Source organism: Liolophura sinensis, chromosome 13, assembly GCF_032854445.1.
Source record: "Liolophura sinensis isolate JHLJ2023 chromosome 13, CUHK_Ljap_v2, whole genome shotgun sequence".
Lineage (NCBI taxonomy): Eukaryota > Metazoa > Mollusca > Polyplacophora > Chitonida > Chitonidae > Liolophura > Liolophura sinensis.
The window spans coordinates 21,435,380-21,462,404 of record NC_088307.1 but is presented as its reverse complement, the minus strand read 5'-3'; the positions used below and the strand labels follow the sequence as shown (position 1 = coordinate 21,462,404).

The 27,025-nt window shown below is 38.9% G+C and overlaps 2 protein-coding genes across 2 annotated transcripts in view; both read left to right on the top strand.

Moving 5' to 3' along the window:
• Positions 1-790: 790 nt before the first annotated feature.
• LOC135480781 (uncharacterized) lies at positions 791-4,642 on the top strand. The gene is made up of 3 exons (XM_064760705.1): positions 791-895; positions 1,841-2,002; positions 3,272-4,642. Exons 1-3 carry the CDS (start codon positions 844-846, stop codon positions 3,901-3,903), a joined length of 846 nt encoding a protein of 281 aa, XP_064616775.1. The 5' UTR covers positions 791-843; the 3' UTR covers positions 3,904-4,642.
• A 12,459-nt stretch (positions 4,643-17,101) lies between these two features.
• LOC135480427 (protein unc-80 homolog) overlaps positions 17,102-27,025 on the top strand; it is a 100,042-nt gene continuing 90,118 nt past the window's right edge. Inside the window, exons 1-2 of the mRNA XM_064760257.1 lie at positions 17,102-17,584; positions 18,699-18,747. Of these exons, the coding sequence (XP_064616327.1) occupies positions 17,451-17,584; positions 18,699-18,747 (183 nt within the window). The 5' untranslated portion in view covers positions 17,102-17,450. The remainder of the gene's footprint in view (positions 17,585-18,698; positions 18,748-27,025) is intronic.

Genomic DNA, 27,025 nt, shown 5'->3' with positions numbered 1-27,025 from the left:
ACACGCATGCGTAAAATCTGAGCTGGGCATATTGCTTTGGCGATGAAATAAATGGCTGCTTTTATCGCGATTGTGTAGATGAAAAAAGTCTTTGATTAAAACGTTCACTATACACAGACCCTTTAGCGTTTCTGCCAACTGGATTTACTTTTACTATCCACAGAATCTGTAGATGTCAGAAATCCTTTAACGATTCATCAAACCTTCGTTTCTTTGTGAATCCGCTAGCGACAGCATTTTACGACATTGACACTTCATCAGCAACCCTTCGACACTGAAGGGAAAAGACTGAGACGTATCCTTTACGCTGTAGTGTGGGCTATTTACCAGAGAGTGATGAAGAGGTGAAAACAACTTTATCTAAGCTGTTTACCAGCGCACGGCGCGTCAACATTAGATAACTGTACTGTTTTCTTAAAACCCATGCCGGAAGCGCCGCTTTCCGCGTCTGTTCACGTTGGCCGGTCACGTGATATTTGGATCCGTAACTTCAAACAGAACTTTCCATGCCAGGGTATATTTGCGTGTTGTACGTCGCCTAATTAAATGATACACATTTTTTTCGCTGTGTTTCTGTTTTCTGGTATCGCCAACAGCGTACTTCAAACAGCCCTACTACCTTGCGTACATTCGTGCGTGCGAAAGTACGTGCTTCAACTCAGGCGTTTTCACCTGGGACTATTTTTCTACCCAACAAAATAACAGGTAATTAGCACGTTTACCCCACTGGGTCCTAGTCGGGCGAGACTACCGTCTGGGAATTAGAAAAACATAACTTTGTCCAAGAACGGACCAGGTTTTAAATCTTACTCCATCTCCTCGCAAAAGGCTGAACATTTCGTCATGTCTCCGGTAACGTTCCTCGTCTTCACAATTTGGTCTGGAGCCACACTAGGTAAGTATATCCAAGCTGTCAACCTTATCATAGACTGTACTTAAATCCATGGACGATTTGCCAAAGTTCGAGAAAAAAATATAACTGCTGCAACAAAAATGATCGCAATGTCAACAATATACCTCTTTGATCATCTAAATAAGTCAGCGATAGGCGTATCACTACAAGGGAATCAGTGGTAATTCTAACCTTTTCACAGTCTACCATATCTATAAAAGAGTATACTAGTCCGACAGCTAACTTATTACCAGTAATAACCGCCCAATAATAATAATAATAATAATAAATTAATAAGCGATTAATTTGATTGATCGTATTTTGTGCAATCAGGACTTTGAGAAAAATGTGTAGTAATGTATCCGGTTGACAGTTTCCATTATTCTTTAAATAAATTGAATTAAATGCAAAAAATCACGGGAGTAAAAATGTTTCTCAAGTATTTTTTATACTTTTCCTGATGCCAACTGATTTTCAGTTTGTTTGGGTTTTTCATATAATATAAAAATCAAAATAATTCACAGTATAAAAGTTAAAAAGTTCAAATTTTGAACGAAAATGATTTTGGAAATATTCTCTGCATCATGACATTCATTAAGACAAACTGACTTTACAGTCAGTTAACAATGTTGTGCTTATAATGAACTGAGAAAAACGAAAGTAACACTGCTGGATGTTCAACAATGTGCAGATGGATTGTCTTGCCACTTACGAATGAACAATCACCAGTTTTTTTTCTTTTTCTCTTTGAATACTTTCAATGGCGTTTTCTATACGCAATATCGTAATAGCAATAAAGCGTGGATAGATTATGTGTCAGCGTCGGTGGGGTAGAAACCAGAGCATCTCAATTAAACCACCGGCCTTTGGCAAAGTAACTGGTAAACTTTCTCACACGATATTGCATTTGCATGTTTTTAATAAGCATTTTTTGGTAATTCATGACAGTATATTCCCAATCTCCGGTTCGTTGTTTCGACTGTAACAGTGGCGGAACTGGTTTTGGCGGCGTCATTTGCCCACCTAACGGTAACCTGAAAAGAGAGTTGCTGACGACGGTCCGATGTTCAGAGAGATGCTTCAGTCGTACCATTCCTGAGAAACCTGGCAGTAAGTATTTTCTTTAAATCTGCTTCTTTATTTAAACGTCTAACGAATGTCAGATTATGCATCGTAACTATTACGTGGGGAGGTCTACCAGCAACCTGAAAATGGTAGTGGGTTTTCCCCGGGCTGTGCCCGGTTTCCCTTCACTATATGTTGTTCGCCGTCATATAAGTGAAATTTTCTTGAGTACGGCGTAAAAACACATTGAAATAAACTTTCAGAGGCTTAAACATTTAATAATAATAAAATTTCGCCAAATCTGTGATGAAACAGTTTAACGGTCGTTTTCGTATGCTGTTAAACGGATGACAAGATCAACATATGTGGGAAATGTGTTTAAAAACAAAACGCTTAATTTTAGTCTGTAAGCCTTTAGCCTCGGGCATGTAATCTTCCCGTTTCTCGCACTTTCACTGTTTTGGGGATCGAGGTGGCAATACGTGCTGTACAGTGAAAAGAAGGGCATGGTCTTTATACACGGAGAGACACTTGCATTCCACCGGTATGACACACGATGGTTTCCTCCACACATAAAACTATTCTAATGAGCAGCATACTGCAGTGAGTACGCCATGTGGATCTGCCACAGGGAGGGATTCAGATGTTATATTATAACGTTCATACTCGTTTTTAAGATATTATTTTTTAATATTATAAGCAGAAAAATATTCACCATGCTTTATTTTAAATATTAGATATTTAGCTAACAGTTTTGACTGGTGTCTAGGCCTATTTACATTTTGATATGGCAGGTTTATAGTTCCAGCAATCAAATAAATAAATGAATAAATACCAGTCGAAAACTTCAAGGTCCCTCCCTATCTATGGGGAATAAGTTTTCTGTTGGAAAAATGAAGTCGCGTTGTCCAAGCTGGGAATCGTTGGTTCTACTGTAGTTTCTCTTCAGTAGATTTATCAGGTATCACCTTAATTCCGACAGAAACCACCTTAATTGCGATAGAATTAAGGTGGCTTCCATTTGATTTGGCCAATAAACTAAACGCTTTGTCAGTACGGCGTTTTACCTAAATCGTATCGAATTAATCAATTATTACTTCGAAAAATAAAGAAAGAAGTCAATGGCCTAAAGCGTCTGGTTGGACAACATAAAAAACAACAGGGAGTAAAAACAGGCAGGCACGGGTGTGATAGTTGGCAAATGGACACATGTAACCTGTGAAATATGGCCTCTTGTCAATTTACCTTTTTCCATGATGCAGGAACGAAAAGCGGTGGTGGAATTTCATTAAACTCAATATAATATTCTTTCAGTTGTCCAACGAGGATGCAGTGCTGGCATTGGATTCTTCCTCAGTCGACCTTTACCTAAAGACGGCTGTGTTAAAGTATCCAATAAGAACTGGTGGTGCTTCTGCTCTGAAAGTTTCTGTAACGTTGACGATATGACTCAGTACGGAGACGGTACCACCGGCTTGATACCGATGGATAAAGAAGAAGCCATCTTATCCCCAGAGAAGCCTTTAGAACCTTGGTCTGAGGAAGAGACCGAACCAGTCAGGGAGAATACGGCCAGACCGGAAGTGGAAATAGCGCCTCCTGTCAGGAAACAACCAGGCGAGCAGGGCGACAACCTTCCGCACGGCAGCCAGTCCGAATCGCTAGAAGAACCACACGTGGAATCATCAATGGAAAGATCTCCCGAATCGCTCGAGAACCAGGAGAAAGCTTCTTATGAAGAACCTCTTCAAACCTGGGAAGAACGACCGTATATTGAACCCGAGGCAAAGGAGAACCCTGGGCAGGGGGAGGAGAAGAGTCAGATGGAAGTTCCAGAGGACAACCATTACACTCGCCACGCCCACCACGGCCATGACCGACAGCCAGAACAACAACAACAAGAGACTGAGGAACCCTCCTACCAAGAACCTTTGGCTTTGCCGTGAAAAAAAAATGAGAAAAGATCGTGATAATTTTTCATTGACATTTTCGTTTTCACGGATTCATAGAGTCATGTAAATGCTTGTTTTGTTTTTCATCACTGTTTTTCTTGGATTTATAATCGCACTAGATTTGTTGTCATCCTGCCTTAATGTTTTTCGCTTTCCTACAGATTTAGTAACAGCTTAACTTAGCACTTAAATCTTTTCATATTTATAAAGTCAGAAAACATGTAAATAATTAAACATTTATGGCCAGTACACTATGCAGAGAATCCGGCATGGGTGATAGAAGTGGGGCCTGAAGTGGGGCTTGGAATAAGATAAAAGTGATATAAAATAAATCAAAGAAGGGCAGAGAGGTGGGGAAAATAGCCACATTTAGTGATGCTATATTGATTAACGATTCAAGTGTTCTCTTTTAAGGACCGGAACGTGTAATTAATTAGCTGTCAGAATGTTGATTTAAAATAAACGGACAATGACCTCCGCTGGACTACAGAAATTATTTTATATGCCCAAATGTGCTAGATAAAACAGGCTAATTTTGCATGACGCATTACTGCCATCGCTGGACTTTTAGTATTACGTAACAGACTGGATGTCTGACGTAATTCTTCCCAGATTACTACGTTAAAATGCTCATCTGACGTGACAGAATGACGCGACAACCGCTTCTAATAGCAGGTGATGGCCTTGAGTTTGTATTTAGCAATACTCAGTCTTGTGGTTTGTATTATGTAACATAGACAAATAAACTGTTTTTCTTTTTTCTTTGTTTTGTCGAAGAAAGATTTCCTGTTCGTGATATTTGGTCTCGTACGTATAGAAACATGTTTGTTTTATACCACTGAGCTGTAGAGGGTGTCAGGAACTACACCGAAACGTCGTGCAGAATGAATTTAAGAGTTATAAATCCAATGTAAATTTGTCACATTATTATAACCAATGCCAACTTAATGCCACTTAAAAACAATAAAAGGTTGAAAGGGAAAAGTTTCGCAGGTTCACATCCAAACCTACCTAACACATTGAAAATCGAAAAAAATGACGCTGTTCATTTCAACAATGTTAGGTATCAGTATCACTGATTAAGGCTGGCGATTTATTCATTTACGACCTGCTGAAGAATATTCCACGTTTGCGACGGCGGCTAGCGTAGTTGTGGGAGGAAACCGGTCCACGCCCGGAAGAAAACTGTATTATCCGGATGTTGCTGGCAGACTTTCACGCATACCCCCAGAGAGAAAGCCGCAGCCAAACTCCTTAAAACTCCTCCTCAAATAAAAAAATAAGTAACCATACATGTATTTACTTTGTTATTTCACTAGAACGTCATATTGAAAACACCAGGTTAGACGATAAATATTTTTCGACTCAAAACTTTCATACCACGCGGTATTGTGTGGACAAGTGCCCAGACGTGAAGGACTTTGGTCAGTTCATAGATAGTGCATGAAATATATTTAAGATAAAAGACTACTAAACATTGCCGCGGAAAGTAGTTTTATTTATATTTTAAGAATTTGCTTTAATACAAACCTTGGTGGCCGAGGCGGTTATCGTGCCAGAGCTGAACAATGACCCAGGAGCCTCTCATAAATGCGGTCGCTGTGAGTTCAAGCCCAGTTCATGCTGGCTTCCTCTCCGGATGTACGTGAGAAGGCTGCCAGAAACCTGCGGATGGTTGTGGGTTTCCCCCAGGCTCTGTCCGGTTTTCTACCTCCAAAAAGCTGGCCACCGTCGCAAAAGTGAAATATTCTTCAATACAGCGCAATACACTAATCAAATGAATAAATATTATACTTGACAAACCAGGTGAACCGGGATGCACCGCAGGTCGCTCCTGGGTGTTTTGAACTGTTCAATACATTCATGACTACCCGGGATGATTGTTAAAGCTTGTAGTACCGTAGTGATTCCGCATTATAGCAACGGCGTGGCCTTAAAAGAAATCATAGACTATCCAGATGGTACATCTTATCTGGATCTATATTTGTACAAAGACCAAAACGGTTTCCTTTCTCGCACACTTTACGCCATGAGGGATAGTTTTCGTTTTGACATTGTAAATTATTCTTACTTGGACAGCAATATGCCGAAGAGCCCTGCATATGGTATGTACATATCTCGCCTTGTAGCATTTGTCAAATCCTTCGTGGGGCCTCCGTGGATCAGTCGGTTAGCGTGCTAGCGCAGCGTAATGACCCAGGAGCCTCTCACCAATGCGGTCGCTGTGAGTTCAAGTCCAGCTCATGCTGGCTTCCTCTCCGGCCGTAAGTGGGAAGGTCTGCCAGCAACCTGCGGATGGTCGTGGGTTTCCCCCGGGCTGTGCCCGGTTTCCACCCACCATAATGCTGGCCGCCATCGTATAAGTGAAATATTCTTGAGTACGGCGTACAACACCAATCAAATAAATAAATAAATCAAATCCTGCGTGTTGATTTCAGTCAACGTCATTTTAGTTATTGCTGTTATTGCTGCCAAAACTAGTATGTCCAGGTTATTCCATCAACGTCTTCACTCCAAGTTTCTTAAGTTTTACAGTGAGTGAAATTCTCTTGTAAGTAAATATGCACAGGGCGTCCAGAATCTCTGACGCTCTGCTTCAAGATTGAGTCTAATTCCGCTTAACCCGGGGATAGGGGCTGTGTTGATCGTGTTAAATTAGATCGCTACCTTGGATACTTAAACACTTGTAACCAAAGCGAAGCTGAGATACACATTTTATTATCGACAACTGATATTCTAGCATAGTACATGATTTCATTGCTGATTTCACTTAGTCGCCTAGAACATACCTTGCGTCTTTCCTACATCAATGAAAACTGTTGACCACTTCTCCTTGTATTTATTTATCTATTTGATCGGTGTTTTACGCCGTACTCAAGAATATTTCACTTATACGACGGCAGCCAGCATTATGGTGGGTGGAAACCGGGAACAAGCCCGGGGGAAAGCCACGACCATCCGCAGTTTGCTGGCAGACCTTCCCACTTACTGCCGAAGAGGAAGCCAGCATGAGCTAACTGAGAGGTATATTTTGACCAGTTAGACAGAACAGTTACCTGAGATTCGAACTAAATACCGTTGCTTTTATTTTGTGTAGTAATATTAGCTTCGATGTTTCCACATTTTTTGATTACATTGTATAGCCTAATACAATATGTATAATTAAGGCGAACAGCATACAGAGAAAACCAGAGCAGCGACGACAGTGTGATAGCTAGCAAATGAGCACACGTAACCGGTGAAGTACGGCCTCTTGTCAATTTAACTCATTTTGCATTTTATTTTAACTGTTCATTTAAATGCATAAATGCTAATAGAAGCAATTTACACGCCCATAGCACCTCGGTATAATCAGAATCAGAAAAGCCCATTGCAGTGATGTTAATTGCAGTTTATTAGACGTCACTGATTTAGAATTGCTCAAAATACTATGCCATCATCACATTTAACATACAATAACAACAAAAGAATACAAAGGGACCAAGAGACAGTTTCACAACGCGGCGCACGACATGTTTTTATCATACATTTGTCGTACGATATTTTGTACGTCACTATTACCGTACCATTGTCCTATATGTGCGATTATCGTAGAGGTACGACATCTTTGTGAAACTGGGCCCAAGCCTCGGAGATTCTTATGTAACTGATGATTTTAATTACTCGAAGTCATTTGTTACAGTAATGGACTTATTTCGTCGTTTTTGACGAAGCTGCTATATTGCCTGGCTCCTGTATCGGGTTAGGGATTCTGAGCTACAAACATTCTAAAGTATCTGTAATACTTGAAAATTCCATACAAAGAATTGTTTGTTGCCGCTGTTTACAGTTAAGGTTTCGCTTGTTGGCATACACGACGTGGTTATTGACATGCACAACATTGACACCAAACTCACACTCAAACAGGGCATGCCTCAATGCATAGATCTCTGCCTCCGTTTTGCACCAGAGGGACTACTTTACGCGAAGTAACGACGTAAAATTCTAGTTGAAAAAAGCAATAAGAGAATTGGTTTTCTTTGGAGTGAACGGTTTATTTATTTATTTTTTTTTTTGGAGTGAGCACTGTGGAGCAAGAAGACACATTCACCTGCAAGGAAATTCGCATAGGGGACTATATTTGTGGGAAATAAATATTGCAGAGAGAATCAGAGGACGGGCTGTCCCTGGGATTACCGATTGTGAAACATCTCGGTAGCAATCTGAAAACGAATGATAATATATAGTTGCCAGCTGAACTAAAAAGGGAATCCAAGGCTATTTTGAATTGCGATTTACTTTTTGTATTTATGAAGAAATTTTTTTCCTTGAAGTAAATCGGTACAAGCTTATAGAGAACATCCTGGTAAGCGGGACATATTTTCAGTACGGCTTTATGCGGGGAACAGCAGCCGTAACACATCGCATTTGGAGAAATAATACCCGAATAGTAGATTGCTCGGCAAGAAAATGGAGTTTCTTCTCAAAACTGCTGTTTTGTTTCTCATGATCACAGTTTTCCCAGGTATGTTAAAGTTCAGAAGTCAGATAATTTATTTGTTTTTAATTAATACTGTCATAAAGACAGTGTGTACTGCTCTGTGTACATGTTTTTTAATGTAGCTCACCATGTAAACAAGATGTACACTCGCAGTTACACAATTTGGTCGCATTTAAGATGTATAAACATATACAAATGTTTTCTGCAATGTACACTTTAATATGCCTGTACAAATTTATTGCAATCAATTTGTACCTGAGGTACAAATCGTGTGTATGTTTTGTACGCGATTGCTTTCAGGGAGTACCTAATAATTTTGTCATTTTTCGAAGTAGTTAAGAAATCTGTATGTTAAATATTCGCTTTATGCTGAATACAACTTACGTGTAAATACAGCAGTACTGGTAATTTCAGAAGATAGCCAAGCAAAGGCTCCAGGGCCTAGAGTTGAACCTGTGGGCTAAGTTTAAAGCTCTACAGTTTTGCCAAAATATGAAAGTTTCCACAATATTAATTTGCTCACTAGGTCAGATTAAGATTAGACGTTAGAAATGCTGCTTTTAATTAACGATCAAGCGCTGCTAAGGATGTAGTAGATTGTAAAACTCTTTTGGCAATGATTTGATTGACTTGGAACTGATCGATACGTTTGTGTTTGTAGTTTTTCTAATTTCTGAAAAATGAGAGAAAAATGTTTTGGAGCTGTGCATGTCATAAGTATGACCACGCAGTCACAAGTTCAGCGTTCGGCGTGCATCTGTTTGTCACATGTGGTAAAGATCGTCAGTAATTTGCCAACAGTCAGTGGTTTTCTACGAGCGTCCCGGTTATCTACATATAACACCCATACAAAGTTCACCAACATCTTATAAGTGAAACAGTCTTGATTATGACGTTACATAACGATCAAGTAAAGAAGTAAATAAATGTTCCCCATTCGTGCTGACAGCGTCCGGCCTGAGATGTTTTGTGTGTAACAGTGGGAACTCTGTGACCCCTAATTTCGCCTGTCCAGCCGAGGGGTGGGTAGATGCCTCCAAGGTACCCATGAAGGACTGTCTCGGGATGTGCTACGTCAAAACAGGTGTATGGAATACAGGGGGTAAGGTTTAACCAACTTACTGACAGATTGACTAATTGAGTGATCGACTAAGGGAATGAATGGCTCACAGAAATCACTTATAACTGTTAGACTGCTTTTTTATTTTATTTTTATTTTATTTTATTTTTTTTTGACTGGTGTTTGAGTCATAGTGTAAGGATTTTTCACTTACATGACGGAGGTAAGGCTTATTGGTGCAGGAAACACCGTTTTTTCCCATGTACCTGACAAGTCGAAGCAGGGTCAGTTGGATTTGAACACGCGACTTCATCATTGATTAAGGGCCTGACCGTTTCGTCGAGCCAGTGCTGTTAACTTTTCTCATTTAGCATGGGGTGCATAAGTTGCCACTATTTAAAAATTTGCGTGAACTGTTGGATTAAAAGCTTATCAGGTGTAAATTGATACTATGTCGGATTTCAGCGGTTAACATTTGCCATATATAACACCGTACTATATGGTTTTGTCTCTCTGGTCAGTCTACATGGAGCCACCACCTAAAACTGCATGTGTAAGCCAATGCTCGCAAGATATACATATACATAATTGAACCAAGATTGTTCCAGAAATCATCGGAGCTTAATATATAACTTAGAGATCCTTTCCATTTCATGTTGACACAAACATCTTGTATTGTCTTCCCAACAGCTTTAAAAAATCTCATTTCTGACACATTCTCTAACGTATATACCCGTTTTTATGTATTTTGGCAGGCATCAATACCAAGAGGCCCAATTTTATCACGCATAATTATTTGGAAATTTAATTGTGCCATTAGATTTATAAAATTATACGACGTGCTTTCAATTCTTTGTTCAGATATCAAAATATGCAAAGAAATATGTTTCACTTTTGCCCTATTTGCTTTCATTTCAGCGGTCCTCCATCGAGGCTGTGCGCCGCACCACGTGCTTCCAAGACAACTACCCAATGGCTGCAACATATATGGTGGCGACATCTGGTGTATGTGTGACAAAGATGGCTGCAATGGGAGACGACTCGGGGAGAAATTTGAGGAGAATTAATTACACATTCATCGTTAAATGCAGTTTCTTTCGCAAAGGATTTTTACTCAAAGATCATAGATCCTCACAATACATGCATGACTATGCGTCACTCACTGCACTCGCTTTACATCACTGCCATCTCTTAGCAGTTTTAACAGATGAACAAGGTTACTGCACGAGGCATACCGCGGTAATGACGAAAACAAAAATAATAGTCCCACACATTGAAAGCTCATAGGCCTATTTATATGCGTGTGTGTGTGTGTGTGTGTGTGTGTGTGTGTGTGTTAGAGGGTGCTGATTAAAAGCAAGACCATCTGCCATTGAATTATGATAGCGAACATTTGCTTTCTGTTTTCATTTTTTTTTTTTTTTGCTTGTCCTTTTTACGTAATTTATTGATAATTTGATGAAGGTTGATTGAGGGTTTGTGCCAGGACACTATTGGTGAGACTTTAAAACCTAAATAAGCGCATATGACGTGTTCAGATGTCAAATTTTTCTAGTGATGGAGGCGTCCAGTGGTAAAATCAACGCATAGGAGGGGGAGCATACGTTGTGAGGAGTATGATGAGCGAATGTACATGGTTAAAATAGAACTTTACATGTGGATAATGACACGCGTCCGTCATCTTTTAGGAAAATTCCTTCAGTCTCTACAAATGGTTAAAAACTACAAGCATAGCCAATGACAAACTGACAATTTACCATAGTATGTTGTGAATTATAATCTATAATGGTATAGCGGTACTCTTAACGCTGTCATATTATAGGTAACTTTTATAATGTTAAATTGTGGGAAAGGCTCCCAGGGCACCAACCTTCTTATAGTCGTGGGTTACCCCGGGGATGTGCCCGACTTCCTCCCATTATAATGCCAGCTCATGCTGGCTTCCTCTCCGGTCGTATGTGGGAAGGTCTGTCAGCAATCTGCGGATGGTCGTGGGTTTCCCCCGGGCTCTGCCCGGTTTCCACCCACCATAATGCTGGTCGCCGTCGTGTAAGTGAAATATTCTTGAGTACGGCGTAAAACACTAATCAAATAAATAAATAAATAATAACCCATTATAATGATGGCCGCCGTCGTATAAGGGAAATAATCAGGGTTATGCTAGTTAAATCACCAATAAAACAAATGGGCCTAAATAAATACAACGTTAAATTCATTATGTCAGTGATGGAGGAGAGGAAGCTTTTTGTCATCTGAGTTTTATAAAACATCTAACATTATCTTATGTCAAATTCAAACATCGATGTGGTGATCGGCATTATAGCTGTTAAAAATCTTGTAATCTAACATGTTACAATTCGCAAACAGTCATTACGCAGCGTAACATTCTAAGATATTGGCACTCAGATTGTACAACCATTTAACATGTTATAGGATTGTAGAGCTAGAAAATGCCGATAATTTAAGAGAGCACAGAATAAAGTATACTCACAGTTACACCTTGTACCTCATTTGCGTTTCTGCATGTGCGTTCAAATCATGTCCTATCTTTTGATAAACTTTAATTAGTTCTACTGATGTCCTTATATAATCGCATTTTCTTTCAAATCATTGATTGATGTTTACGGCGTAGGTCTATTCAAGAATTCTTCACTTTATTTGACAATGGCAAGGGTTAATATGGGTGCAGAAATTATTCGCGCCAGATCAAAAACGTCTTGACAGGGTCAAGGCTGAAACAGCGAGAGCGGGATTCGAATCTGCGACCTCATGGGCCGGTGCCGAGAACGGCTTTCCATGAGAACAGCGCTTTAGATGAATGAGACAGCGATATATATAAGCCATATGTACATGTATGTAGCTATTTTATTTGAAATGTTGGCCTCCCTGTCTCTGTTTCTAACAACAGATTTAGCCTACTTGCATGAGCAAGAAATAAAGGGAGAAAACTCTTCCAACAATATCCACATACAAGTTTTGGAGGTTCACCATCTTTAGGTTACACGAGCGCATTGATTTTTCTTACCATTGAAATAGTAAATTTGTCAAACTCAACCTCAAAAATATATATCCTCTAACTTTCATGTGTTCCAATGCCTTAACACCACATGAAGCTTGCATTTTTCTCCACAACATCTCAAAAAAAGAACAAAAAAAACAAAAAAAAAACAAAAAAAACAACCTAGTATGACCACTGTATTTTTCAGCTGTGGTTGCTGAAAGGAAGTGAAGTCATAGCTTTTCGTTGCCTTGGTAACCTCCAGTGGGATGGGTAGTAACGCTGGGCAAAAAGTTTTCAGTTCTATCCAAAACAGACAAAATTCTGATATATTGTAACTAGGTGCAAAATAGCAGTGCAGAAATTTATTGTGTATCGACCTAAATTGTTTTTGAGGCGGTATTATCTAATCAGTGCTCTTTAACTCCTAATTAAGTTCGGAGGCAAATCTTGTCCCAATTGCCCGAATTGCGCATGTGTAACAGAACGTATCTTTAACATTATCGGTTAAATGGATGAAAATGCAATTCGTCATCCCTGGCTCAAGAAACGGATTTTACGGAAAGTTTTTTGAAGGCCCGCTTTTTACCAATAGCAAAACTTACGTTTCTTCGCTTGGCGTCAAGCGTCTACAGCATCGAAAGCTTATTGGTTCAGTGCATATAGTATTATATTTCGTCCATCTCTGCTTGTGTTTTTTGTTTTTTTTTGGATATGGGGGAGCTGATATATAAACACTAAAAATAAGTGTGTCATTTTAAACACATTTCTGCTGCAGTTTAGAAAAAGCGTTTTGGTGTGTATTGATGAAAATGATATGTTACTCTTAACTAAAGAGATGTGTTTATCATAGTAAACAAGTTTTTAATTTTATGGATAAACACCAGGACGTGTGTCTAAACTGTAACAGAAAAGTGTTTTAAAACGAAACACTTATTTATAGTCTGAGATGTGACTCAACGGTAAGGTTCATCTAAAATACAAAAGAAGACCTGATTTAATCCCAAGTAATGACATAAAATGTGTAGATTTCCCGCTCTCTCACTGTATGTATACTATATGCTTGGGTATTTACATGTATGTCGTAGTAAACGATTGTTCAGCCATATGACGACGAGGAGTCATTGGTTGCATGGACATACACTATGTCTTTTTGCGTTTGGCAGGGCGAATTATCTTGCCGAAGGCACCGGGCATGACACCCCACCCAGTCACATATGATAATGACACCGGGTCAACCAGTAATGTTTCCTTGCACTAACCTCTCTGTGCCGCAGCAACTTGCTAGTACCAGTTTTAAAGTGTTTGGTATGTCCCGACCCGGGTTTGAACTCATGCAGTTCTGTCGATTTCGAGACGATATCTACAATCATTAGGCCACCGAATCGTTCACATTATTCGTTTAAGACCTCATAGCAATAAGCCGTTCAGCTTTTGCGATATGAATCTTTGGTAGTTCTACATATGCAGTCTACCAACAGTATCTCGTGCCTTTTTGTCGATCTGTATTCTGAAATATAACTAATCCTGATATCTTAGTCTTGCATTGCTTTACTGTGATTTTAACTTAAATGTGATGATAACACAGCATTTTGAGTACTTCTAGATCAATGACGTCTAATAAATTGCAATTAACATTACTTCATTTTTTCACCTAATTCTGCTTAAGTAATTACACTAGGTGGTGTGTAAATTGCTACTATTTATACATTTACATGACAAATCAACAAATTGATCAAAACCCATGTAAACTAATTTATGTATGTATATGTAAATTGATCAAAAGTGTATCTTGTTCAACCTTCAGCATTTAAAATGCTTCCTCATCATGCATCTCCAAGCCACAATGCATAGAAGTCATTATATATATATATACACACACACACTGGTAGATCTTACCCAGAAATGAGTCAACTTTATGGATACTTATTAATGAGGTATAACGAATCCTTCTTTTATCTCCAAGATGATGTATATGTTAACTTTTATGCCAAATTACCGGACTATTATGAGGCTGTTAATGGGGGGCAAATATAAGCCTACGCACTAAAGGCTCTGCTCACACAAAGTTATTAATTTAAATGGGCACGTATGCCTGACAATTAACAGTGACAATTGTGCTTGTGATAACTTATAATATTTTCAGTCATATGACGATGAGGAGTCATAAGGTGCATGTGTGTACATATACTTGACCCGTATTGGATTACGTCCTTGAAAATCTTATACATATATCCGTCCCCGTATCAAACCTATAAATGGCCCTGTCGCTGGCTCAAACACCGATAGAAGCGATGGCTCGCAGCTACTCTCAGGGCCTTGGCTGGTGAGGTCGCGTGTTTGATCAAAGCTTCGAGAGCTGGGCTGCGGCTTTCAGTCTGGGGGTTTGTCCGGTGCTTGGCGAAGGGTGGTTAATTTCCTCTATAGGCATCCCAGTCTCTTGCAGTCATAAACCTGCCCGTTCACCGCCATATAAGAGAAAAATTCAACTGTTTGACCACAGTGTATGTTAAGCTCCAATCACAAATATAATCCCTACACATAAATAAACGGCCGTCCTGTAAAATATCAAAAGGAATTGGCCATGGGTGAAGGATGAATTTACGTAGTGCTACATAAGGGGGGAAAGTGAGACATTTTTACAGATATGAGATTTTACCTTTTCGGTACGACCAACAGATTAAGCCTAGCCTACATATCCTTTGATTGGCTGTTTGTTTGGAGTTATAATTTGCTTTCAACAGATTTGCTTTATGTATGGAAACATCTAAGTGACAGGTCCACAGAGAACCTGAGGAAAAACTGAGTTTCTGTTACAAACGCATAATAGTGGATTTCATTAGCCTACACGTGCTGTACATTTTTCGGAGGGAAAGATTGACGTTGAGCACATATATGTATGTATATACTGGATGTAAGAACTACAGAACAACCCTACGAACATGTATGTCTTTAACATGAGTTGCTGAAACTCAGATCTGGCTGATTTGGATATAGATCCATAGATTCCCATAATACGCATTGTTCTGTGTGGCCTCGTATACGGTTTAATTATTGCTTAATTAGGAAGGGGCTAATTAGTTCTATATCTCCGGAAAGAATCCACCACACCCAAAACTATCAGCGATGAAAGGTAAAAGCCTATTTATTGTTTATATAAAGGTGAAATGTCAGGATTTCCTTCACTGATAAAAGCGCTGTCTGGCTGGCTAGAGTTAGATATCACTTCTGTTATTACACACCCCGACGCCATGACGTCAAAAGGAAACATTTTGTTTTATGATGTTCCAATCCGAGCTCAGCGGAATGACCTCATAATGTAAGTTCTGCCAAATTTAACATTTCTTACGTCACACAACAAGACACGAAGTCATACAAGACGTCATATGCGACGTCAAGCTATATAAACAATTCTGTGGAGGTCTACAACCAAAAACATTGTCTAAATACATGTACACAAAATCACGATATTGTCAAATATAAATAATAAATGGAATACTGCACCGTGAAGGTTGAATATCATAAATATTTTTTCACCTCTCACTCGAAAAATATTTATGATATTAAACCTTCACTGTGTAATATCCTCTCTATATATGTATATTTAAACTTGCGATGGAAACAATTGCTCAGTGTAAAGGATGCGTGAAAAGACGGTGGAATACAAGGCCTGTATATGCATGTGTTGCAAACTTTGTGACTGTCATTTTTCTGAAGCATATTTATTTATTTATATATTTGATTGGAGTTTTACGCCGTAGGCCTATATGTAGGCCTACTCAAGAATATTTCACTTATACGACTGCGACCAGCATTATGGTGGGAGGAAACGGGGGCAGATCCCGGGGGAAACCCTCGATTTTTTTAAGCATATTGACATGTTATGTAGGGCCTACATGCTCTCAATTGTCTTCATGTATGTTTGTTTGCAGGCCTACATGTATTGTCCTTGGTATGCCCTTAATTTGGTCATAACCAGTTTACAATGTGTTAGCATCAATAAAAGAATTTGAATTGTAGGATACATCAAAAACTGTTGGACAGTAGAAACTGCATGGTACTCTTGAATCGTCGCTTCTCTTCCTTTTCTTTCTTCTTTTTTTTTGATTTATTTTTTTTTTTGCTATTAATGAATTGATTTTGGAGTAACGGAATCGATCACGAATTCCTCTTCAGCGCGTGAAGACCTACGCACGCAGTGTGTCCCAAACCGTGAGGAAAAAACTAATGAAATTCGGTGAAATTTCCCAATAAAATTATTCCTAGCAAATGCTGTTTCCCACGCCGCGTGCTTGCCACTGCTCGTTGTTTGATTTTAACAGGACGAAATTCCGTTACGGGAAACCCCCACGTGAGCCTCTCTCAGCAGCCAGTGGCCCAGTAGCCCGTGTGATACACGACGAGTTGCTCACCCCTGATTTGATTCAACCTCTGCAGCAAGTGTCAATCGGGGTCAGAGGTCAAAGGTCAGTTTTATCTCTGGCAATCATCTTGAGCATCCCTCCGTCGCCATCAGTTTATAAATGTAAGAGAAAGATTGAGTGAACACGCAGACTGGGGCTAAGGGTACGGCTTATCGTCCGTGGCCTGCGTGAAATGGTTTGTCCCCTGCAAAATTGTCTGCCATGGTCTTTACCACTCGTGAAGGCAGTGGTTCTGTGAAAAATATGGATTTTTCTCTAGCTTGAAAGCGAAGTGTTGTTGCTTTAACGGAGATAGCGCGCGCGATGTGCGAATCCAAGGGAAAGACGTGTCCGTGCGGCCTTCGCTATGAAGTGGCTTGAATTTCTCTCGCCTCGGAATTTTCTCTCCCCTCTGCCTGATAAAATAGTCGATACTTCCCACGGCTGTTGTCTCTGTGTGAAATGATTTGCCAAGGGATGCCGCTGTCAAAGTCTCCAGCCGAGAACGAAACCATATTCGAGTGGATTTTCTTTCATCATGCTCGTCCATATGTGAAATACGGTTGTTGGTGAAAATGGAGTCAAATATCGGTGGATTTTATGTTTAGTATCAAAGATCCGTGTTATTACGAAGAAAGCACCATGCCAAAGAGGAAATCGCCTGGTAGTGACGATCTAGAGGGGGATGAGACCATCCCTCTTCCCATACAGATGTTTTTCTGGCGTCAGACAAGGTAAACAGTTATGAATCATGCATGTTATATATATTCTGGTAACTTGCATATTTATGAATATTAAGGGCTGAGATGAAACAAAAGTACCGTATATCATCTGCACATATTGTCATATGGAGGTATTAAATATTAAAGCCTATATGGCTTAAGGTGTTTTTAATGATATTGCCGGAAGAGTTAATGAGTTCATGAGTGGTCTTAATTTAGCATTTCACCTTTATCTCCGTTTTAAAAAGTGTAGTTGCATTTTGAAATCAACAGGTAATTGATGTAGAACACTGGGATACATAATTCCATATAGGCTGTCATGATATAGGCCTATATACACCAGTTTTGTAATAAATGATGAAAATGTATACGGTTTATTTATTTATTTAATTAATTAAATGGTTTTTCACGCTGTACTCAAGTATATTTCACTTATACGACGGCAGCCAGCATTATGCTGGGTGGAAACCAGGCAGAGCCGGGGGGAAACCCACAACAATCCGCAGGTTGCTGGCAGACCTTCCCACGTACAGCCGGTGTACAGTTTTAAAATAAATTCAAATTAGTGTGTGGTGTATCTGTATGCCTACCTGTTCTTTGACTATCGGTATATATAGTATTTATAGGCCTACTAGCAGTATTAAATTAAAATTGCTTATGCAGTTGTAATACTTGATATTTGAGTATACAGAATCTTTGTTGCCAGTAGGATTAGGTGCAGGATTTTTATTGTTTTTTTTTTTTAAAACCTATCAGGTGTTCAATTATCCTAATTTCATAAAATGTTCAAATTAAAATGAGTTTGAAATGTGATATACATGTACATGTATGATATATATATATATATATATATATATATATATATATACTCTGCATTTCCTACAAGTGCTACTAAGTTCAATGCATAGTGCTACAGGCATAATATTTAATACGCATCAACACTTTCTTGATTTCAGACCAAATTATGGCACCCAAAGTGGACACTCAACTAGATTGTACTAATAGATCCTGAAACAAATATATCTATATGCGTTAATAATTTTACTGTAAGTCTGTTATTTATTTCAAATTTACGCCATTATTATAATTCGCCGTTTTTAAATGCGTAAATGTGTTTTTTTTTCAGTCCGTTCATTCGCCCCAAAGGTGGGAAGCTATGTGATGCTTCATGTGTGGTAAGACAGTTGTCTTCTCTTTGTTGCCGTTTTCTCTCCATCAACTAGATTAATAATAAATGCAGAGCCCAGTAAGATGGTGATAAGCTTAAAGGTTCCAGGCCACAGAGTAAGCTAAGCAAATATGAATGCTACATTTAATCAAGGAGTAATGAGAAGCTGGCTTGGGGGTTTTCTGTTAGGCTGTTAGGCTGTTAGGCTGAGCAGTGCTGAAGGGTGTTTCTTCAAATGGTGCAGGGGTTAGTAAAGGAGCAACAGGGGCATTGTCATACTGTCATGATGTAAGTCTGTCATGCGAAGAAGCTAATGTAGGACTTACGAAGGAAATTAAGACCTCAAAGTGTGAATTACGTGGAGTTATATAATGTAACATCATTACATCTGCGTAAGCAACATTTCATGAGTAGCTACCCTTTAATAACCATCAGGGCTATTATATAAATCCAGAAAAATAAATTAAAGGCTCTAATCTCAAACTTTATACGTGACATTGTTATTTTTCAAAATTTAAAAAAAAATGATATCCAAAATGAGACTTTCTGAGGGCAAGTCTGTGAATGAAAAAAATTTGTATGAAAATGTCACTTTTATGGGTAAAGGATTATATTGTATTCAGTTTACTTGTTGGTTTTAAGAGAGCTTGATTAATTTGGATGCCCAAAATTTTAAGATGACTCTAGGGATGGGCTTGATAACTATGTATACACATACATGATATACATGTATATTTTTCATGTTCAGAATATTCATTGGCAATTAAAATGCAAACTGTATTTTAGTTTACATTTCTTATACATGTAGTTACTATTCTTAATATTTTGCATCGTGTGCAATCTATTCCCGGCCGTTCCAAATTTCAGAAAAAATCGACTACAGTGTACATGTTTGCTGATGGGAAATGCAGTTCTCATCTGCTGACAGTGTATACATGCAATAAAAAAGGGCACTTTCTCACATGAGGTAGTGTTAATAGATATGTTAATTTATGTGTACGTGATGACGGTTAGGAAAAATTTGGATGTTTTTCAAGTGATAATCATGCTAATTGCATGCACATGCACATGTTTGTACCAGTACATATATGATCTACAGTCATATGTGGCACAAATTGTTCAGCTTTACCTGTCAGGTGTGTTAATCCCTTTTTAATCCCTACTGTAACGAGAGACATGCAGACAGGCTTTGTGTTGATTGACAGCACCTGTTGTATTCACACATTTGTGATTGCCGTTTACAGTGTGTTAATGTGTATTATGGAAACAAAATGAGTATTGACGACTTTACCTGGAAGGCTAAGATTACAGCTTTTACCTGTCACTGATAAGTGATTTGGATTAGAGCCTTGATGAATGACAATACACAGACATGAACCAATGTTTTCAGAAAGGCAAGTGTCCACCTGCATGCCTTTATTTTCATCAGAATAGGATAGATTCAGAATCCGTTACGTTTGCTTCAGGGGAATCTACCTGTAGCCCAAATCTAGTATAATATATGTACATATTATATATAGCTTATATAGGTTTTAGAGCATTATATATGTGGAATCTGAAAAAGTCTGTTTGTTTTTACATATATAGAATATCAGATTGCCTGTATTGGAGTATTATGAAAATAATGATTTTTAAGGATGCACAAGTTTAGATGGTAGGGAAGATGTATGCTAACTTTCATGGAAATACAGTGTAGATTCAGTACTTCAGTAAGAGTTGCATGGACAGGATCAGAATACATGGAAATATTTATTTATTTATTTGATTGGCGTTTTATGCCGTACTCAAGAGTATTTCACTCATACGATGACAGCTAGCATTATGGTGGGAGGAAACTGGGCAGAGCCTGAGGGAAACACAATACCATCCGCAGGTGGCTACATGGAAATACAGGGTAGATTTGGTACTTTAGTGAGAGTTACATGGACAGGATCTGAATGCATGGAAATATTAATTTATTTATTTATTTGATTGGTGTATTATGTCTTAGTCAAGAATATTTCACTCATACAACGGTCGCCAGCATTATGGTGGGAGGAAACTGGACAGATCCCAGGGGAAACCCATAGCAGGTGGCTACATGGAAATACAGTGAAGATTCAATACTTCAGTAAGAGTTGCATGGACAGGGTCAGAATACATGGAAATACAGATTGATTACAATTAAACTTAAGCTGCCCAAGTTCGGATGAATTCCTAGATGTATGTCAATTTTTTTTCAATTGACACATTCTGCCAGTTCTGATCAATTCATCCACATGCAGCTTTTAAGCCGTTTGAAATTTTTTTTGTGAAATTTGATTAATTTCTTATCAGAAAAAACGATTCATATATTAGTGTTAAAAGGGCAAGAAATAACATAAGTACAAACCGTACATATACACTACAAGAAAATACATTAGAAGAGTCTCAGAAAGAGGCTCAGAAACTGTACAAAGTCATTCAGGCTATGTACATGTATACATCTAAATTGTGCCTGTATTTATCCATATAGACTTTTCATGTAACATCTATAGATGGAGCATCAAGGCGTCTGAACTAGTATTGAAACCACGCGTATTGATTTTTCATCGGCTCGTAAAATTCTGACCCAGATCGAGGACCCAAGAAAGCAGCTCGTTTATCACTATTTGTAATTTTCTAAGCTGGCGACGAGACACGCTTCTGAGTTTTCCGTAGCCCAAAGGGGAAAATTGATTTTTCTTTTCCCATATTTAGCTCCAGGAATATTGACATGTTATGTTGAGCGTGGTGACTGGTATTGGTCTGACGTAACCCTTGTGCCGATCAAGAAGATTTGGTATTTGCAGAACCCTTATTACACTGTTACCGTGTATCCACCAAGAACATTTGGTACACATGGAACTCTGACTGTGTACACATGTATCAACCAGGAAGATTGAGTACATAAGGAACCCTTACTACACTATACATGTATGCACAAGAAAGATTTGGAACACATAGAACCCTTAATTGTTATGTACACTATATAGGTATATGTATCAACCTGGAGTTTTTGGTACACACGGTATCCTTACTAAACTGTGTATGTACACAAGAAGGAATTGGTACACAAGGAACCCTAATTACACTGCACATGTATGCACCAGAAAGATTTGGCACAAATGGAATCTTTACTGCATGTATGTGTACATATATGCACTATACAGGTTTGGTACACATGGAACCTTTACTGCACTATACATTGTGTATCAACCAGCAAGATTTGGTAGGTGCATGTATGGACCAGCAAAGTTTGGAAGAGTACACTAGATTTGCGTACATGTATCTGTGCAGACACAATGTATTTGACCCGAACATCTGTCAATGGCTATTAAAGTTCCTCATCAATTTGTCGATAAAATATGGCTGATGGATGTGGTATTAAGTCATCATTCATTCCTTCACCATTATTCTGAAAATTGTTTTAATCTAATAGAAGACTGGGCTGTTTGAAGTTTCCTTGGAAGCTACATGTACGTGTAGAATCGTACATGTATATCATCGAAAAATGTACCAAAAGTAATATTTGAGGAATTTTCCCAAATTACCTGTAATACTTTCTGTAAGACCACCTAATGGCCTATAGGTACATAAAGCTGTACTATGAACTATTGCCACTAAGGTTAATCAAAGATTTAGCCAGAATTTAAAATCAGGCTGTCTCATTTCCAATTTTCTCCTATTTTCTTTATCTCTCCCATGTTAATTTTGTCAGAATAGGGAATCTCAAAGACACTGAGACACATTATTTAAGATTGTTTATTTGAGTGGTGTTTTACGCCTTACTCAAGAATATTTCACTTGTACGACGGGGAACAGCATTATGGTGGGAGGAAAAAGTGCAGAACACGGGTGAAACCCACGACCATCCGCATGTTGCTGGAAGACCTTCCCTCGTACGGCCGGAGAGGAGGCCAGCATGTGCGTAGAATATTAAAATGTTTCAAGTATGTAATCATTAGAGCATTTTGCAGATTGTGCCAAAAAAAAAAACAAACCCCAAAGTGTTATTATTTATTCATGTATATAAAATTGCATGTAAACATTTAAATGAGGCCAGTATTGGGTTTACATTTTACGTGATTCATGCACTTATAGTTCTCTCACAACAACCCTTTGTATAAACCATAATATACCCCTGTGGGAGCCCCAAACAGTCTGTCATGTCCAGGTAACATGTGGTAGAGATTTGCTGTGTTTTCCCCCAGCTAAATTAATGGAGAGAGGCTGTCGGCTTCGTCTCAACCTGGGAGTTTTTGCCATTGTTTGTGCTGGTAACAAATGAGGCCCACCTGAAGTATCAAGGTAACAGGTGTGTTGGAAGTAGAGTTAGCTGGCAACACAAATATATTCTAGGACATCAACAGTTGTTATTTGTTCCTCATTGACCTGTTCATTCTTCCCAAGAATACTTGAATACACACGTACGGTACGTGTACATAAGTGTATTGAGAAGGGGGCCAAGTTTCTTTTTTTTTTTTCATTTTTTAACAGTGGCAATGTCAAGTGTGCATGATTAGCAAGAATGAACAGTTCATGCATGTATACATGTACCTGCTACGGAATAAGCCATATTCGGCTTCATAGACTTTCTATTGATGACTAAGGATCACTTATGACCGAGGGATTCATTGTTGACTGGGTGATTCTGTGTTGCCTGGTGGGGGGTGGGGGGTGGGGGTTCATTGTTGACTGAGGGATTCATTCATTGATGACTGAGGGATTCATTGATGACTGAGGGATTCATTGTTGACTGGGAGATTCCTTGTTGACTGGAGGATTCATTGCTGACTGAGGGATTCATTGGTGATGGAGGGATTCATTGTTGATTGAGGAATTCATTGATGACTGGGGGATTCATTGTTGATGGAGGGATTTGTTGTTGACTGAGGGATTCATTATTGACTGAGGGATTGTTTTTTGCCTGGAGATTTTATTGCTGACTTAATTACATGTATGCGATTACCAAGTTCTCTAACTGCGCCAAATAATATCAAACACTATACAAATAGCATTTATAAAGCCATATTCAGTTTGTTTTGTGTCACAAAACCTATTTGTTTTGTGGCTGTTTGTTATCTAGCAATTGTACAAACCTATGTGATAATGTGGCAAACACTGCACAAAGCATTTCACAGTTAGTACACACTTTTTGTGTGACATAACGGTAGACTTGAATCTAGTTGTACTGGATACATGTGAACTTGGTGTAGTATTGGCTTTTCACACATTATCACGCGAGATCTGTGATATTTGAGCATGGACTGTAAAACGAGAATTTGCGTATCACGTGATCCATCACGCCAATAGTGCACTTCGTGTACAGCACACGAAGCCAATAGAGACGAATAAATCAGCAGGCTTAATTGTACAGACACAATAATAACATAAAAAGACATTACGCTTGGTTCTATGTTTCTGTGTGGATGCACTCATGTTTGTTTGCAAAGTGGTTGTGTGAAAAGCTGTGATTTGTGATCAGAAACACAAAATCAAGTGAGCATGGCCTTATTGTAAGATTACATAAGGGAACAGATGTGACAGTGGGAAAAGGAGGCTTGTCACTATTGACGTCACCATGGCCTTATTGTAAGATTACATAAGGGAACAGATGTGACAGTGGGAAAAGGAGGCTTGTCACTATTGACGTCACCATGGCCTTATTGTAAGATTACATAAGGGAACAGATGTGACAGTGGGAAAAGGAGGCTTGTCACTATTGACGTCAGCATGGCCTTATTGTAAGATTACATAAGGGAACAGATGTGACAGTGGGAAAAGGAGGCTTGTCACTATTGACGTCACCATGGCCTTATTGTAAGATTACATAAGGGAACAGATGTGACAGTGGTAAAAGGAGGCTTGTCACTATTGACGTCACCATGGCCTTATTGTAAGATTACATAAGGGAACAGATGTGACAGTGGTAAAAGGAGGCTTGTCACTATTGACGTCACCATGGCCTTATTGTAAGATTACATAAGGGAACAGATGTGACAGTGGTAAAAGGAGGCTTGTCACTATTGACGTCACCATGGCCTTATTGTAAGATTACATAAGGGAACAGATGTGACAGTGGTAAAAGGAGGCTCATCACTATTGACGTCACCATGCTGAAACTACAACATTACAAATGTACCTTCGTTAATTATCTACCCTATGTCCTCAAGCTTTTCGCATGTGAAAGAGCAACTTTCAGTGCAATTTATGCACATTTTTAAATTGGTTTTGGAGAAAACTACATTGGTTGGATTGGCCAATTTTAGGGCTTCACAAAAAGTGTAATTTTATCATTCTGCACAGGTTAATTCCATCTTAATATGCATGAATAAACAGCTTACAAACATGCGAAAGGGTTGAAGATTTAGGGTGTATATGTTTGGAAAGGTGTTAATTTCTCAGTCTTCTTAGTTGGATCACTGAATATGACCTTTCAGCAGGGACATTTTGGTATCCTTTCAACGACGTCATCAAGTATCAGTGTTCGTGCACATTTGCATATATATTGTAATTCTGTTGTACTATAGTACTATTATACTCATCCGCAGCTTAATTTGTGCATGGAGCCTCCGTGGCTCATTTGGTTAGCGCACTAGCGCAGCGTAGTGAACCAGAAGCCTCTCACCATTGCGGTCTCTGTGAGTTCAAGAACAGCTCATGCTGGCTTCCTCTCTACCGTACATGGGAAGGTCTGGCAACAACCAGCGGATGGTCGTGGGTTTCCCCTGGGCTTTGCCCAGTTTCCACCCACCATAATGCTGGCCGGCGTTGTAAAAGTGAAATATTCTTGAGTACGGCATAAAAGACCAATCAATAACTAAATAAAAACAAAGAACCAAATACATATACATGTAAATGAAATCAGGGAGCAATGTTACTATTACTGCCATGTATGCATACTATCTCCTTTATACATCATATATCGTGTACTGTGGAATATACATGTAGGTGACCATAATAGTGGTTGCCATTGTATAAGTGAAATATTCTTGAACACGATATAAAACACCAATCAAATAGATAAATAATTTATGCAGGAAATGGAATCTCAAACAGACACTTTATCACTGGTATTAGACGTACATATACTGTAGGAGTACCTTTGATGTCTGTTTTTATACAGTATCATGAGAGAATTGAAAAGGAAGTTCTTTCTTTGCCTTTAGCCGATCATACCTATATTGGAACAGTCTGTATACACATGTATGTAAACGAACGCTGCCTAATGGACTGTGGGTACAGTATATTGTCTGTGATCTGCGAACCTGATTGCACATGGGTTGTGTCTTGTCTTACATTGTACACCTTGTATGCACATGCTGTATGCGGTCTTCTTTTGTCTAGCACTTGCTTTTACCTTCAAAAGCATGTGCTTATTCCTGGCTAATGGACTACACTCTACATGTTGTTCTGCCTACGGTAATGTTCATGACACTTTATCACATGCATTATTTCTTTTATTACATTTGTATGCCTAAAATGTTTATATGCAGTCTGCTTTTGTGTAATTACACAATATTGTTCAAAAGTATCGGAGTATATCCTTGTTAAGGTGTCTCTATCGCTTTTTGTTCCTGACAGTTGAAGTACATACAAATATGTAATGGTGTGTGTGTGATATTGTACTGTATTGTTCGCGCAGTTTAATCACATGCATTATTGCTTGTATTACGTATATGTGTGTTTATGATGGCACTGTCCACTACATGTACGTGATGCGCTGATGCGGGCGAATTGAAATGATTAGGCGTATTAACACTGCTCGCTGGGACATGGCACTGAATCATATGCTTCATATGAAATGCTCCCCCCAGGACTACATGGGCTAGAGGCCCATTATAAAGCTGCCAGCATAATCAGCTCTCTGCCTGCTTATAGTCAAGTAGATGTTTCACTGATACCCCAATCCCACCAGACCTCAGCCTGTGATCATACAGCAAAGTGAATGTGTGCCCGTAGGTCTGGGGTTGATCTGTTGGGAGAAGTGGAACCCGTTACGGCCGACTGCCAAACAGGAAAATAAAGACCTGATTCCACAAATCTGTTTTTATACATGTACCTCAGGGCACTTCCAGATATTGTGCAGGTCTGCATGTAACTCCAGCATGTACATGACATGCATGTGCCTTCGCATTTAATGAGTCACATACAGTAAAATGTTTTTACGCGGAAAAAATGTTGCATGTCATGGGTCGAAATTAACGACAAAATGTCATAGGCCAATGGGGCCAATGTCCGTTGAATTCTACTGGTCCTCTGCGATGTTATTTACGTGTATGTAT